Source organism: Poecilia reticulata, linkage group LG5, assembly GCF_000633615.1.
Source record: "Poecilia reticulata strain Guanapo linkage group LG5, Guppy_female_1.0+MT, whole genome shotgun sequence".
NCBI lineage: Eukaryota > Metazoa > Chordata > Actinopteri > Cyprinodontiformes > Poeciliidae > Poecilia > Poecilia reticulata.
In genome coordinates this window covers 8,632,888-8,649,156 of record NC_024335.1, presented here as the reverse complement: position 1 = coordinate 8,649,156, position 16,269 = coordinate 8,632,888, and the positions used below count along the sequence as shown (strand labels likewise).

The following is a 16,269-nucleotide window of genomic DNA, read 5'->3' as shown; positions in this document are numbered from 1 at the left end:
TTTACATTTCTATAAAATATGACACTTAATCTGGCACTAGAGTATCAGAGATATGTAGGGTTGAATGTGTGTTTTGCTGCACCAAAAAGTCATACTTATATTATAAATATAAAAGAACATGACAAAATAATTGTATCTTGTATATATACATATGATGTMTGAGAAATATACTGCACCACAATTTTTAGTTTTGAAGGCATTGTTTGAAAATTTGATTGAAGTTGAATCAATTACAGTTTTTCTGTAACTTGGATTGACTTTACTGCTGTTGAATTTCCTGCATGTTGCCTAGGCACAACTCAAAAAATAACAGGCAAATATGAAAGTCGACATGTTTGTTTGTAGTTCTGTGTTGAAACAGAAAATCATGATCAAGTAGCATACAAAGGAAAAAGAACTCCTGGTATTATCAGTGTTTTAGTAGAGAMGAAGAATGTCCCATAGGAATGGTGTCCAGCAGTTTATTTTTCTGTAAATTAGCCAAAACGTCTGGTAAATGAAATCTGGTCAAAACTTGACCAGATTTCCCCCTTGATTTTTTTAAAATTATTATTATTTTATTAAGTGCTGTTTCCAACCATTTTACTGGGAATTTTAGCTGCCCAACAATTCTGGTTTTATTGCCAAAATCAAACCAAAGAGTTCATTAGTATAGTAAACAGTACAGCACAGACATCATGTGTAAACTTGTCCTTTTCAAGACRTCATAAGGTTGCTGGTGTTTAGAAATTGCATTCCAAAGAAAACAGAGGAGCAACCACARTGACCTACCATCCTGTGTCAGCATGTTATGACCACAATCATCTTTAAATCTGGTGCATTTAGGCCAACAGCTAAATGCATTATTCGTAGGCTGGAATCATCATAAACAGTTCTGAGCTTATTTCCCTTWTGTTTGCAGTAAATAGTTATGAAATGAATCACTGACAGTAAAAAAAATAAATAAATAAACATTTTCAGAAGTTTGGTGTTTACAAATTATTCAAAAAATGTGGTTTTTTGAAAGATGTTTTCTTTTCCTTATCACATTTGTATCTTAAACATTATTACTCTGCAAAATTGGTAAAAAAGAAACAACAAGAAAACAGAAGGTTGGATGAGGATGAATGTTACTGTGAAAGAGTTATGAAACCTGCCAGGCAGAGGATTAACAAGACTGCGACCACATAACACAGTTCAGTGGGAAATAAAGAAGAACTTATAAAACCTTGAGAGTAAAATTGGAGAACAGTGGACTGCTTAAATTATCCTTGAGAAAAACCTAAATATAATGCAGTTGTAGTTAAAATAACTATGACTAAGACAGATGTGACATKATTCTCACAATGTTTTTAACATCAGCCTTCGCTATACGTGAGGAGATTTATTAAAGTTGAACTTTATWGTCAGAAGGAACACAGTGTAATTTTTAGGTCTGGATTTTACCAAATGAGCTTCCCACCATTAACAGTATTACCAAGCAGAGGATGCTGTGTGGATCAGCTGGTGCAGAATGTGCAACATGTGCAGAGGTTATAGTCCTCAATGTGGTTGTCTAAGGTTCAATTCCTGATCTGCGGCCATTTCCTGCATGCCTGCCTCTTCTCTCCAAAATATTTACTTTCAATTTACTGTTAGTCTCTTTTCATTTGACAACTCAGTGTGTGCAAGCTGTGGTCACTTTTGTCTATATAATTTTCAAAACATGATTGCAGTACACTGTAAAATTGAGACATTTTCAATTATTTAACTGGCCATTTCCAATGTACTAAAGCCCTTTCTCTATTGGCGTAGCATTAATCAGTTCTTACACAACACATTCTTACTCCCTACTAGTCATATATGGATGCTTGGTCAGGTTTCCTCTAAGTCACATGTTGACACATCAGCTACTCACTTCTCTTCAGTATTTGACTTGCAGGTTGCTTTCAATGAATGTTATAAAGGTCCCTAAGGGAGCTCCCTTGCAACACCGTAGTCAGTGACCATGTATGACTGGGGGGTCAGCCATGGTTACTGCGCATTATTTTCAGACACTGCACAGTACTTCCCTGTTTATTGAAATGCAAATGATTTGATTGCATTTATTGATAAAACCCATGAATTTTCCGTCAACAACATCTTAATCACCATTTACAATCCGTGATAAGACTGTAGTAGTAGGCAAGGTGGCAAGCTGCAARTTGATATACCCAGGTACTGTCTTGAAGACAAGGTTCTCAAGGTTMTGACTTATAAACTGAGAAAAAAATAAAATAAAAATACTATTCCAAAACACGAACTGGCCCTCCTCCCCAACCTGAATGTGCTAGTATACAGGCTCTGTTTAGTTGTGCTTCAGAAATGCTCTTCACAGGTTGGGATCAAAGCTGGATTGAGAGGAAAAAGAGGGAGGAGCCAAAACTGGGGAGTATTGTCTTCAATACTTTGTCTTGAAGGCAAGGTATTGTATGTATGAACAATACCTTGTCTTGTTCAATAGTGAAAGAAGAGTGTCAACTGGATCGGGCAGCAAACAAATATGCTAAGAGATTTTWAGAAAACTCTGCAAATTCCATCATTGGGGCATTGACCACAGCTCACGGGCTGCTCATATTCCCACATTCTCCTCCATGTTCTTCTCCATAAACATTTTGCTTGTGGATACACACCCAACTTAGCTAGAATTAGACGAGACAGAGTGAAACTTGACAATGGAGAACACGCTATATGTGTTAGCCCTGTTTCCTTCCAAACCTAATCTCAAACCTACTTCCAACCCTCCTTCAAAACATCCATCCAAAACGAATTACAAACCTCCTTTCAACCCCAATTCTAATCCTCATTCCAGCGTTTCAGTTATATATAAAATAACATTGCTTGCTCTGAGACAGGTTGTTTTTTTAACATTGCATCCACCTGAAATAGTTAAAACTAGTAGCAGTTTTGAACCCTGTACAAAAGCTGATTTTGTGGCTTTGCTGAAGTAACGTTAAGGGCTCCACTGCTTTGACACGTTTTTGATAGCTGTTTGCCAACAACCCACCCTTTTTATATCACCTCCTACTCACTATCACTTTTCATTCTGACTTTCACATCATTCACATGCAGAAGCGCATAATTTATKAAATGTTTCAAATGTCAGAGAAACCAGTCAGACTCATCACATGACTAACTGTCGTATTTATACATGCATCAGCATGCTTTGATAACATAAAAACAATAACGGAAGTGAACTGTGATAGATTGTGGAGCTGAAGTTATCTGGTCCTTCCCACCACTTCCTTGAAAGGAGGTCTTCTTTAAAAGGTTTAAGTTTCTGCCAGTTTTGCACAATTAGGAGAACATAAAGGGATGTTTGTTTTCTCTAAAGTCTCCCTCAGAATGCGATTTGTGTGATCTGTACATTCAGTTAAATTTCTTATCCTGTGTGTAGATTCCCCTGCAGTTTTATCTAATTGAGACACTGCATCTCAAAGCTTAGATAACTGCAGACAATGAGGCTGCATAAAAGAGATAAGTCATGCAACAGCACACTGTGTGCAGGGATAACAAGCATCCACTTTGTGATCTCCCACCTACTTTTTCCCCCCATGACACAACCTATATCAACATAATCRTTTATAGTAAATASRTSTGAATGTTTTGGTCTGCTTGGACAATGATTATTTCAAAAAGCTGCTTTTTTAATGTTTTTGTTTTTCATTTTCAAAGTAGTAATCTCTGCCAGAGAACTGAAATCAGGTGGTTTTGTGAATAGAGTGATTCATAACATTTTTCCTCACTGTCTCTCATTAAAAAAGAGAAACACTTTGTTTTTTGTTTATTTGTTTTATGCCAATTAGATTTACCATATTTACTGCAATTTGGTAAATGTTAAATCCTTTTGCTAAATAATAATCAAAACAAATATCTTAGAGATTCTTTTGTAAAACTTCTTCAAGCTTAAATGCATTTCCTTTGACAAAACTGCYTTTTAAATGTATGACTTGGGTCAAACGTTTTGGGTTTTCCTCCACAAGCTTCGAACTGTTTCCTGGAAATTTGGTCCACCCTTCCTGACATCACCGGTGTAACTAACCCAGGTTTGTAGGCTGCTTTGCTCATATTTCACCTCTGCCTTTAAGTTTTTTTTATAGGGTCGTAATCAATGGTTATTGTGGCCTCTCCTAAACATTGACTTTGTTGTACTTCACACCAGTTTTCATTTATTTTGGCAGAATGATTAAGAATGATCTGTTTGGAAGACACTTTGTTGTTTTTATATTTTCTCACAATGTTCTTTTCTCATAATTCCGTGTTTTTATGAAGCCTACCAGTCCCTCCAACTGCAAAACACACAAAATGTTGCTGCCACTCTCCTACTTCACAGCGGGGATGATGACAAAAATCATCATGGCCAAACTATTAGTTTACTTCCATCACATCACAGGACATGTGTCCAAAAATTAAGACTAAGTGTTTCCTCCTTAGCTCAGGTAAAACACTGTTTACATGGAGTSCGTCATCACAAGGAATGCTACAGTCACACTCAATGATCGGCTCAGGAGTCCGTTACTATGGAGACGGAGCTAAAGCCTGCAATTTGTCACGCACGAGACAGCGATCATTTCCATTWAAAATATTCTTATATTTAGACATTAGAATTAAAACAACAAAAAATATTTTTACWTTCAGTAGACATATATACAATTTAGATACACAAAAAGCAACGGCTAGAGTAATAAATAAAAAAAACATTATTATATTGATTATAATTTTTCTTTTTTTTTTGTAGAACATCGTTTAAGAACTGATTTCCTAAAATGATTTGTAATCTCTGATGGAAGGCAACTGCCAATAAATACAATAATTTAAACTTAAAATGTAAATGTTATATTGCTAAACCTGCCATATTATTCTTTTGGTTATAAGTTCTTTCGCCTGGTAATCATACATATATTTCTTAATATTTTCCCTGCTTTTAGACTTATGAGAAAATGAATTGTCATACTTTCGTAATGGACAGATCTGGCCCAGGTGTGCCATGCCTCATGTGAACTGTGCCATCTGAWCCGAGTCTGGTTGACATCCAATTTGCAGTGCCAGAGGTTTGCCAGAGGTGCCAGCAGAATGCCAGATCCGGACCAGGTCGGATTTGGGATCATTTAAATGCAGAACCCTTCCTCTGGATCACTGATAGATGACTGCTGTGATGCAAATAAATGATGACTTATGGACTCCTTAAATATTTACTTAGCCGTTTGCTTGCTTTTCTTGCTTGTTTTTCTATGTAAATAAAACTATTTAAATAGTTTTATGTAAATAAAACTATGCTTCCCGACTGTACTAAAGTTCTTTCAAACTAGTAAATGGCCATGGTGGACACCTGGAGCTGATTTAAATGTGTTTGCATTACGTAAAAATAGCATTAACTGCTCTCATTTTGATGTTCAGATCATGATGTAACTCTATTAGATAAATATGGTTATGCCTTTAAATACCCCCTCCCTTCTCTCAAGTTTTTACTATCTGCGGTTGCGCGTCAGTCCGGATTGGCTGTCGGCNAAAAAAACATTATTATATTGATTATAATTTTTCTTTTTTTTTTGTAGAACATCGTTTAAGAACTGATTTCCTAAAATGATTTGTAATCTCTGATGGAAGGCAACTGCCAATAAATACAATAATTTAAACTTAAAATGTAAATGTTATATTGCTAAACCTGCCATATTATTCTTTTGGTTATAAGTTCTTTCGCCTGGTAATCATACATATATTTCTTAATATTTTCCCTGCTTTTAGACTTATGAGAAAATGAATTGTCATACTTTCGTAATGGACAGATCTGGCCCAGGTGTGCCATGCCTCATGTGAACTGTGCCATCTGATCCGAGTCTGGTTGACATCCAATTTGCAGTGCCAGAGGTTTGCCAGAGGTGCCAGCAGAATGCCAGATCCGGACCAGGTCGGATTTGGGATCATTTAAATGCAGAACCCTTCCTCTGGATCACTGATAGATGACTGCTGTGATGCAAATAAATGATGACTTATGGACTCCTTAAATATTTACTTAGCCGTTTGCTTGCTTTTCTTGCTTGCTTTTCTATGTAAATAAAACTATTTACATAGTTTTATGTGAATAAAACGATGCTTCCCGACTGTACTAAAGTTCTTTCAAACTAGTAAATGGCCATGGTGGACACCTGGAGCTGATTTAAATGTGTTTGCATTACGTAAAAATAGCATTAACTGCTCTCATTTTGATGTTCAGATCATGATGTAACTCTTATTAGATAAATATGGTTATGCCTTTAAATACCCCCTCCCTTCTCTCAAGTTTTTACTATCTGCGGTTGCGCGTCAGTCCGGATTGGCTGTCGGCATTAATCGGACAACAAGAAGACCTCAGGGGGGGACACCAGAGGGCACAGGGCAGCATGTTTACCGCCACCCACTCTCATAATTAGTTGTTCGGTTTGATTAACTCGCTTTATTTAATTTTCTAGAAACTCTACACTCGTCTTAGGAGGCGCACCGACAATGTTTTTGTGCCGTACGGAGAGACTGACAGCAGCGGCTCTGGACCAGGTTTTCAAACGTCCGGGCTCGTTTCTGGTCAAAGCAACCGGACGGGGGGACTCCTCTCTGACAGGCGGGACAGGCCACACGTTTCAGCGGCTCCGCTTCCTCAGCGCGTCCGCCGGCGGGCTCCAGGCAAAGCGGGCACACCAAAAACCTGAGCCCGTCCAGAACTGGGACACGTCCGCTTGTATGATAATAACAGAGTGGGGTCTATTGGACCGGGTTGCAGCCGTGGCTGTGAATTTATCCAGAAGCGTGCACCGAGTGGGCGGTGAATTCTCAAACACAAGGCTCGGAGGRTACACGAAGGGCGCCGCTTTGTTTACAGGTAACACGGGCAGCAGAAGCATGCAGACCAGAGCTGCCTCCTCCAGTGCTGCCGCGAAGAGGAGCGAGGAGCATRCTGACAGCAGCAAAGCGGTAATTAATAGTGTTTGTTTAACTCAAGTGGGACCAAACGGGTTCACATGCAGCCTGGTTTCTCTGTCCCTCTGCTGAGAGGATTCATAACTTTACCATAAAATATTCARAAAGCAGGAAGGCTGTGGCGCCCTCGGCTCCCCGGAGGCAGCCCTCATGTAACCGAGCAGGCTTGTTATACAACTCTCTCTATTGTGCATATGTTATTAATGTGCCTGCACTACAAGAAAAACACATGCTCGGTGCTACACAAGTGCCTGACCGATTTAGACAGAAAAAAACCCACACTCTGACAGCTCTGATGGGGTTTTATTAAGAGTGAGTCATCATGGTTAAAACCAGCCTACTGCTAAGTAAAACACTTCGCTCCTTGACACGTGGCTTTTATTGGTGAGTCAACAAAAGGGGCAATAAAAATACACTTTCGATGTGTTCATAGGATACAACAAATATTACCACACAGGTCTGAGGTAATGCATTAGATCAGAGCTTTATAAGTGAAGTATCCCTCATTTCTTTTAGTGTTAAGAATCCAGACTTTCTTGCTGTCTTTTAACCATTTTAAGCCTGATACACAAAATTGTCAGAAATTTTGATATTAAGAATGGATATTTCTAACAAATACTTTTTAATATCCTTTTCATATTCAATACATTAAAACATTTCAGTTAATTTAATTAACATGAATAAGAAGATACCATTTAATGATTTTTTTAAAAATCATTTAATCACTCTTGGGACACTCAACAGGATTAATCACTTTTACCATTTTTAAAAAATGTTTGGAAAAAATAATTTATAGTAAACGAGTAATTTCTCCAGACAATGGGTTTTGATTAAAATACCAGCTTTGTTAATGAATTAGAAGCTTTTAAATAATTGTGCCAAAAATGACATGCCTGGCCTTATGTGGTTCTTGGTCTAGAGCCAGTTCAAGGTTTTATACATTTAATCTGATTAGCCAGTTGCAATTACTACAGTATTAGCAGAGTTGGGGAGGAGGGGCAGAAATTAAAGTTTTYCTCAAGCATCTACAGAGTGAAATGCAGACTTACCCGATGACCTTGCTAAAAGACTAAGTGTGCATAAAATGTAACCACAGCCCAAACAGAAGCTGCAGAAATCACTTATTTTGACCTTCAAGTATTACAGTGAAAAAAAAAAGCTGCCTTAAAATGGAACTTATTTGATTTTTCAGTAATTTTGTTGTGGAAACATTTAGTCGTCAAAAGGTTATAGAGTCTAAGAGCTGAACTAGTGTTGCAAACATGTATACATGTTTGCATGTATACAATAGAGCATATATATAAATAGAGCATGTATGCTCTATTTCTTTCAGCTTTTGTTCACCGCATCTTGTCACAAGTTCATTACTTTAGTCATATCTTAAAAAATAAAGTCTAAACTGGTTAATCTAGAAAACTATATATTAAATTCAAGAAGAATACATCAGCTCTTTTGGGATAATCAACTAAAGACTGTCATTTTCTCCTCCCCTTTTATTATTATTATTTTCAAGTAAGTCACCTACTAGTATAAGTTTGTAGTTACCTGAATTTGAATTTCATTTTTGACTCACAATTAAAACATAACAATGTAATTAACAAAGACTATATCTTAATAATATCATTATTGAAATTAGCTGGCTATATTTATATTTTTGTTTGTTATATTGTAAAATAAAATAAAAATAGGAGTGGTTGAGTAATCCTCTCAAATAGCTATAGAAAATAATTCTCGAGGTAACTTTATTCATAATTAAGTAGATCCACTGTTGCTGGGTAAAAAAAATCATTCTGTAAAGGAAAACAGGGCCACCTCAATGTATGAAGAAATTAAGGTTGGTTAAAATTTTGCACAATACTGAATATTGTGTAACAACTTGAATTTGGCAGATGAAGCAATCTAATTGTGTTAGCTTAGATTTTGAGCAATTTTCAAGTTTATTTACAACTTGTTAATATCCAACAAAACTAAAATAAACAWCAGGAAACAAATCAACATTAGGAAACAGGACACCTGATTTAGATCAAAAAAGTTTAAATCCTAAAAATATATATACATAAATGTTGGTAGAGCTGCTTCTGGACATGAACAGGGCTTGGACTTTGGAGCAACATTTTACTATCTCAACTTACTGACGAACCACAGCACTAAAATGTCAAAGGTTCATTAGAGATAAGGCTCAAATAGGAGTGGTTGAAATCATCCAGTTTACTCCCAACAAGTAAAAGTCCTGCAGTTAATGGRCATTTAAGTAAAATCATAAGGTTAGCCATTGTACATAAAGATAGAATGTTATTAAAGTTATAACAAAATGTTATTGTATGGGTAGTTTTAGGTTTTAAACTGAAAGTCATTAATTTTCTGCAACAAAAGGTGAGCCTAAAAGTATCAACTGGATACAGCACAGTTTTCAAATTTTTATTTGTAAAAAAAAGTTTCCTTTTCCTTTAACTTCAGTGTTATGTACTCTGTAAAATAAAATTTTAATTAATTACTTTAAAGTTTGCGCACTTTGCATGACTAAATGTTGAACGAAAGTCAAGAGACAAGAGACTTCTGCAGGATAATGAAAAAGAAGCTTATGTTTAACTAGATTCTGAAAAGTAAATTGAGTTTTCAACTGGTCAAATAATTTCCCGAATTAAGAAGTAGAAATTTTTAATAAATTAGGATGCATACTGGACAGTGGACTGAATTTCACAGTCTGCAGCATTTCAATGACTCTGTTATAGTCAAGAGAAAGATGAGCTGCCCAGAACTGACCTGCACTTGAAAAATCTATAAAGTTCACTGTAAGGTAAATCAGAGTTTTCATTTTCTGGAGACTCAGAAGCCCGACTGGGAGAATCACCACTTCCCTCCCGCTCTGTGTGTGTTTATTCAGAGCTTGAGTGCGTCTTTGTCCCTGTTTGCATGCCACTGTGACTTTGCATGTGTTTTCATGGCAGTGAAAAGCTGTTATCAGACACAGCAGTCCCACTGTTCTTGTCCTATACAACCTTCCTGGCACAGCTCCCGTGAGCTGCTCGCTCACATGACCCTCCCCACGGTGGTGCCCGCCTTTACTTTTAGCTCGGCCTGTCTAAGTGCTGAACAGCAAGAAAAAGGGCCCTGATCCCTCACCCCCTCTGGATTCCTCCATTGTCTATTGATGAAAATGTGGCCAAGGCTGTAGCTTCATCCAGAATCTTGGGCCAAAATTTAACAAGACAAATAAGTAGCCAAAACAAAAGATCAGCTGGTTTCTTTGTTATTGCTCTGCTCTTCCTGAATTAGATAAATGGTTTGATTGAGTCTAAACAAACAAGAAAAAATGGTCAGCATTAAGGAAAAAGAGTTTGAAAAGTTTGAACTTGAAGACTCAGTTTACAGGGAATGTCTTCACTCAGCCCTGAACAGCATATCTGAACTCCTCCCACAATGTTTCTGTGGGATTAAAATAAGGACATTAGACCATTTCATTCTGTCCACTCCCACATTGTGGAGCCAGTCTCTGATGAACCTCTCTGTGAGGATGAGAGTTATCGTAAAGGAAAATGTTGGAAGAGAGGAGTGGCGGTATGACATTGGAGCTGCTGACAGCATCTCACCTCGATGTCTCTGTGCTTAAAGACTGCCTCAAATGATGACGAGCCTTGAGAAACCTACTTTACCACAGTCATAATCYCCTGACCCCCATTTCTCTGTCTAATCCGCCCTCCTTTGATCACCTTTGAACCAGACTAATCCAGCAATTTGCCCATGGAAATGCAGTTTGGAAGAGCTGCTTACAAATTCACACCACATGATCAGAGTGTTGATCGTGTACGTGTTAYGTTTGATCTGCCTCAGCGTCTCTAGTTCACTGCCATTATTTTAGTGTTTTATGAGCTTTTAAAAGACTGCAGCTACTACAGTTCAGTGAGAGCTTGTTCAGCTTCAACAGCACACAGTCCACTGTTGGCCTGAAAATAGAGCAGAGGCATTTCCTGTTTTCACTCAGAATCATGTTTCATCTTTACACAGGGTAACTTTTATAGTATGCCTTAAAAATAAAACACCCAGATAAGATGTATTATTGCCAAGCAAGCTGCCTTATTTCAGCTACACTTACGTCCTGACAGCTCAAACGAAAGATAGTAGATGAATTAAAGGTAAAACATAAAAACTTGAAGAAGTTTTATGGCATGCTTTTCCTCACAACATGAGGAAAAGCATGTGTGGCATTCTCACACTTAGTCACACTGCTTTATTCATAGTTTGTCCCTTTCTGAACATACGTCACTTTTATATGATGCAAGCAGTTTGAAGCTTTATTAYTGCAGAATAAAGTTGGATGACAACTTTCTTCACCCTCGTTTAATTTCATAGTTGCCATTTCCTGTAAACAAAGCATTTTATCCAGACCTATTAATCCTATCAATCAAATCTACTTAACATGCTATGTTTATTTTTCCAAAGAGCCTTAATGTTTACTTTGTTACCGATATCTTTATTCCAAACCAAATCCAAAAAGAAAACTTCAAGTTCAATGCTCAATGAGATTTGCTTCGATTTGTCTGGGTTCAACTCTATCGTGGCATTTCCTCAACTCCTTGAATCTTGTTGCACTGGTTCTCTTACTTTATGACTGCAGTTGTAAAACGCAGCTCATGTGACTTTTGTCCGACAGATGACGATGTCTGGCAACTGACAGGCTTTCTCGGCGCTTTGAAGMAGGCTGTCGCTTGTTGAGACCCTTTTGTGTGATGTTGGTTCACTAATCTGCCCCACACTCGCTCCGCGGTAACCCGCCTCGCTCCGCAGCGACCCGTCACGTTCCGGCGATGTGTCAGACGTCTGCAGATGGTGTGGCGCTTGTGTCGGGAGGTCACTGCCAGAGTCATCTGCGTGCTTTTGTGCTGATGAGAGGCTTTTTGTGTGTGTGGGAGACGCATTTAATGAGTGTGACAGGGTGTGTGGTGATGTGAATTAGCTAAAGCACACAGCAGCAGCAGAATGTGTTTAATCAGCTGACTCTTCTGCTCCATTAACAGGGAAGCTCATTAAAGCCCAGGCTTTGTTCGCACACATTCACAGCACAGAAAAACACCAGTTTAACAAATTTCTTTCAACTTTATGTGTCCTCCAACCCTGTCTAACTATGAAATTTTACTTTTTACTTCCTTTTTAACTCCCACTTTTTTTCCCCCCTTTTGTTCAGGGTCTCCAGGAAGCTTCCTCTACCTCAAGCACAGAAAAAGACCACGTAAGCACACCGGATCCAGAGGAAGAAAAACCCAACAAAACCCAGCAGCTAAAAAAAGTCTTTAAAGAATATGGAGCAGTGGGAGTTTCCTTTCATATTGGAATATCTCTCATGTCTCTGGGAATGTTCTATCTCCTTATATCCAGGTAACATGACTGACTTCTAGAAATCTAACGCAGCAGAAATCTAATGCAGCTCATGTAGGTGAATTTCTCCCTTAGAGAAATTCACCTTAAAAGCGCTCAAGAGCCACTTTACAGTGCCATCACAAAGGTTAATTAAAATGCTGTTTTCAAATTATAATTTCTGTAAAAATAGTATATAAAAGAAAATCTCTCCAAACCAACCTGGTCCTGTGTGAGACCTAATAATTGGTTTAAGTCTTTGACATTGTCGTAGGAATGAGGATTTTTAGCCAACTCTTCTTTCTGGAGTTGTTTTAATCTATCCACAGAGGTGGTTTTTGAGCATGAATGGCCAGTTTAATGTCACATCATAGTGGACCAGAAACAATATGCATACCAACAGAAACACTTTCTGTGTGATTTATTTTTCTGTAATTACCAGAAGTATCAAGCACACATTTTTCATGAAGTGTGAGTTCTCCTCTGACCTTCTGTATGAGTTGTTAATGCTCTCTTGGGAGTAATCTTGTTTCGTAAATTTGTCAATAATGACTCTTAMAGTGATTTGGTAGAGTCCCAAAACCTTAGATAGATATGTGATCAATATCAATAGATAATAGCTCTCAKAGAGTATTCAATATTCAATATCATTTTCCTAAATTATGGCCCAGGTTTTTGCCTTACTTAAATAAAAATTTGCCAATAAAGAGATGGTAATTTTTTATAATCTTTTTTTCTTTTTTTTTTTGCAAAAATCACTTTTAACAAAAAATGTTTTAGGCCATTATTAWCCGTAGAAAACTGTGAAGGAGAAATATGTCAGTCTTGAGGTTTGAAATATTTCTTTCACTGCAATGAAAAGTGTGCAAGTTCAACCTTACAAGAACTAGTTCTTCATCACAACCAAACAAATTCATGTTTCTATATTAGTTCACCACCTAACATGAACTGTGTCATCCTGGATAATTTGCATTCTGGCCTTTCCCATCTTATTTACATCTCTTTAGTTCTCTTTTTGTACCWTTGTTCACATYAACTGTATTTTAATTTGGTGGGTTTCTCAGTAAAGCTGCYCTGATTCACATATGTTTCAGCTGTAATTATGAAAAAGTAAAACTTGTCAGTAATTTTAATTCATTAAATTTGGGGGCTCCACCTACCCAGAGAATGCAAATACAATTGGCATAATGCAAACAATGTGGCCTTCCCTTTGCATTGCACATTTCAGCAGTATGGCAATTCAAAGTACTTTACATGATGAAAACACAAAACAACAAACAAGCAAAAAACAATTGAATTGCAGTGGCAAAATGAAGGAAARTGATGAAAAGTTGAAAACAGATGATCTTGCAGTTGTTTTTAGAAGGCAATAAATAAATAGACTTTTAGCCTTTATGTAAAGTGTTTTTGCAGTTTTCTGGATGTTTGTTCCAGATTAGAGGAACATAAAAACTGAATTCTTGAATTCTGCTTCCYCATATTTGGTTGTCACTCTGAAGATGCAGAGGAGACTTGAACCAGATGATCTAGTGGTCTGGATGGCTTATACAAGAACAACAGATTTTCAATGGTTTATAAACTAACAAAAGTATGAAATTCTCTGAACTAGTTTGCCAGTGTAAGGACTAGGACCAGGGAGAGGTATTCTATTTTCCTAGTTTTAGTGGGAACCTAAAAATAGCTCTTATGACAAACATTACTGGCCTCGTTCTTTTTAAAATTCTACCACTGCCTTAATCAAATGAGGAACCTATGGTAATTTTTGCAGCGTTTTTGCTGTGTAGGGTGTGCGAGGCTTAACATTGAGTATCCCTTGAGCTTCGCTGCCATCTGCTGCTCAATGGAAAACCATACTAACCTAACACACCTACTTTTGGCAGGAGTTCAAGTCTAAATAGTTTGAGCTTCTCTTGTCTGTGTGATCGCATAACAGAGGGATTGGGAAAACATAGTGTGACAAGCTGGAGAGATTTCCTCCTGTAAGTGGTGATTATCATTGTAATTTACAGTGACTTTAAGCATTATCACTGTGAGCCCTGGCATGTGGCGGGGGGAACAGTTGCCACGGTGTGAAAAGGATCCACATTTTTAGCAGAGTTCAGTGTGCTGCTGAGATTAGCTGCGCTGTTGAAGCATGAGAAAGACTGCATTGACAGAGGAAGCTTGAAGCCACATTCCTTACATATTTATTTCTCCAAACTGCTCACGCATAAAGGCCACAACTGTTTTATGAAGTCGGAGAGATGCAGAACTAGTAAAAGTCCATAAATTAGTTGAATGTCAAAAGCTAACGTTAACTGTGTGATCAGGACTGAGACACATAAACCACACAACTACTGCAGCTCAAAAATAAGATKAATGCCTTTGAGAACAGCATTTGTATGTAGTATTGCTATACTCTGCATCTTGAGTCTTTAAGCTGAACGTTTACTGCATATTGAAAAAAACTCAGCCTACATACATTTTCTTACTTATTTTTAGGTTGCTCAGGAGGAAACATGCTAAAGTATTTGTCTCATTGTGCCGTTTAAAAAAATGTGAGACAATGCCAATTTTTTTATTGAAATATAATACAGATCATGTTTCATCAAATTTTATGTTTATTGTCAGCAACGCTTTATACTGCTGGTGTTTTATATGYGACACCAGCAGTTCTCCTAATCTAGTGTCATAGTCATCATCAGTAAGTGCATTGTCGCCATCTTGTGGTAGTATTAACACAACKTCTATGGTTTTCATCTACCTCTTCATGCGCTGTGTAGTGGCTGCTTAAAAAGACAAGTGTTTTGTTGTTGGCTTCCTATTAAGAAACCGTTTGATGCGTCCTTGATCGTTGTACAGGAAGTTCCACTTCTTCTGTTTTAGGGTCTGACTCAGGGTCAAAGACGTACAGTTGTACAACTTCACATCTGTTTGCAGCCATTCTCATTTGCATAATATGTGAGCGTAAACACTTGACATTGGGGGCGTGGCCTGCAGCGGCTTATTTAGATTTAAAGTGACAAGAATCCCTAAAAGCTCATTCTGAAAGGAGCTCAAAATAGGCAGAACTGAGGTGAAATCTCATCATCTGAACACGTTTTTATAGCTCATAGCCCTAAGCTAACCTGTTTAAAAATAAGCATAATAGGTCCAATTTAAATGTGTGCTTTCTAACTGATTGTGTGTGTTTTGGCCCTGCAGTGGCATCGACATGACGGCATTGCTGTGCAAACTGGGCTTCAGTGAGGAGCTGGTTCAATCTAAAATGGCAGCAGGAACCAGCACGTTTGTCCTTGCCTACGCTGTCCATAAGCTCTTTGCTCCAGTTCGCATCAGCATCACAGTGGTGTCAGTACCTCTCATCGTTCGCTACTTCAGAAAGACCGGACTCTTTAAACCGCCCACACCTGCACCCTGATGACTCTTCTCTTCTCTTCCTCATGAAACAACAGACATCCTGAATGGTCATAAAATCAAAGCTTTTGTGTTTATTATTTTTTCCCGTAATTTCTCTTTTGTTCAGTACAGCATAACCTCTTTTTGCATTTGTGAAACCGGGTAAAATATTTTCTGCATTGCTGTAACAGAATCTGTTTGGTTGTGCAAAGTAAGTCCAATGTTATGTCTTAATATTTATTCGTTCTTGAAATAAAAGGAGAGAAAAGAATGTCTGTTTATTTATTTTTTTTTGCAGTCATGTATTTTACGTTTTCAGCTCTGGCAGATTTCTGTCTTGACCTTTTCTGAACTGAGACACTTTCTGGTTGGGTTTTAATGGGTTAATGTTAGAAAGTTTCCAGTGGGAATATAAACAGGAAAAAGCTGATCTCTTTTCCACTCTCCTCTAATAGCTGACTCTGCTATATTCTGGTGTTTTGGGAGTCAGCAGAATACTTCAGGTTTCCTCTGTTTAAACTTTCCACCCCTTTACTTCTTTACAATTTCTCCCTGGTATTGTCATCTTTTTTGCTTCCTCTTTTACCCTTA

The 16,269-nt window shown here is 37.6% G+C and overlaps 1 protein-coding gene across 1 annotated transcript; it reads left to right on the top strand.

Annotated features, from left to right (window-relative positions):
- The first annotated feature begins 6,302 nt into the window (after window positions 1-6,302).
- fam210b (family with sequence similarity 210 member B) lies at window positions 6,303-15,949 on the top strand. The gene is made up of 3 exons (XM_008408449.2): window positions 6,303-6,942; window positions 12,131-12,321; window positions 15,484-15,949. Exons 1-3 carry the CDS (start codon window positions 6,481-6,483, stop codon window positions 15,698-15,700), a joined length of 870 nt encoding a protein of 289 aa, XP_008406671.1. The 5' UTR covers window positions 6,303-6,480; the 3' UTR covers window positions 15,701-15,949.
- Window positions 15,950-16,269: the final 320 nt, after the last annotated feature.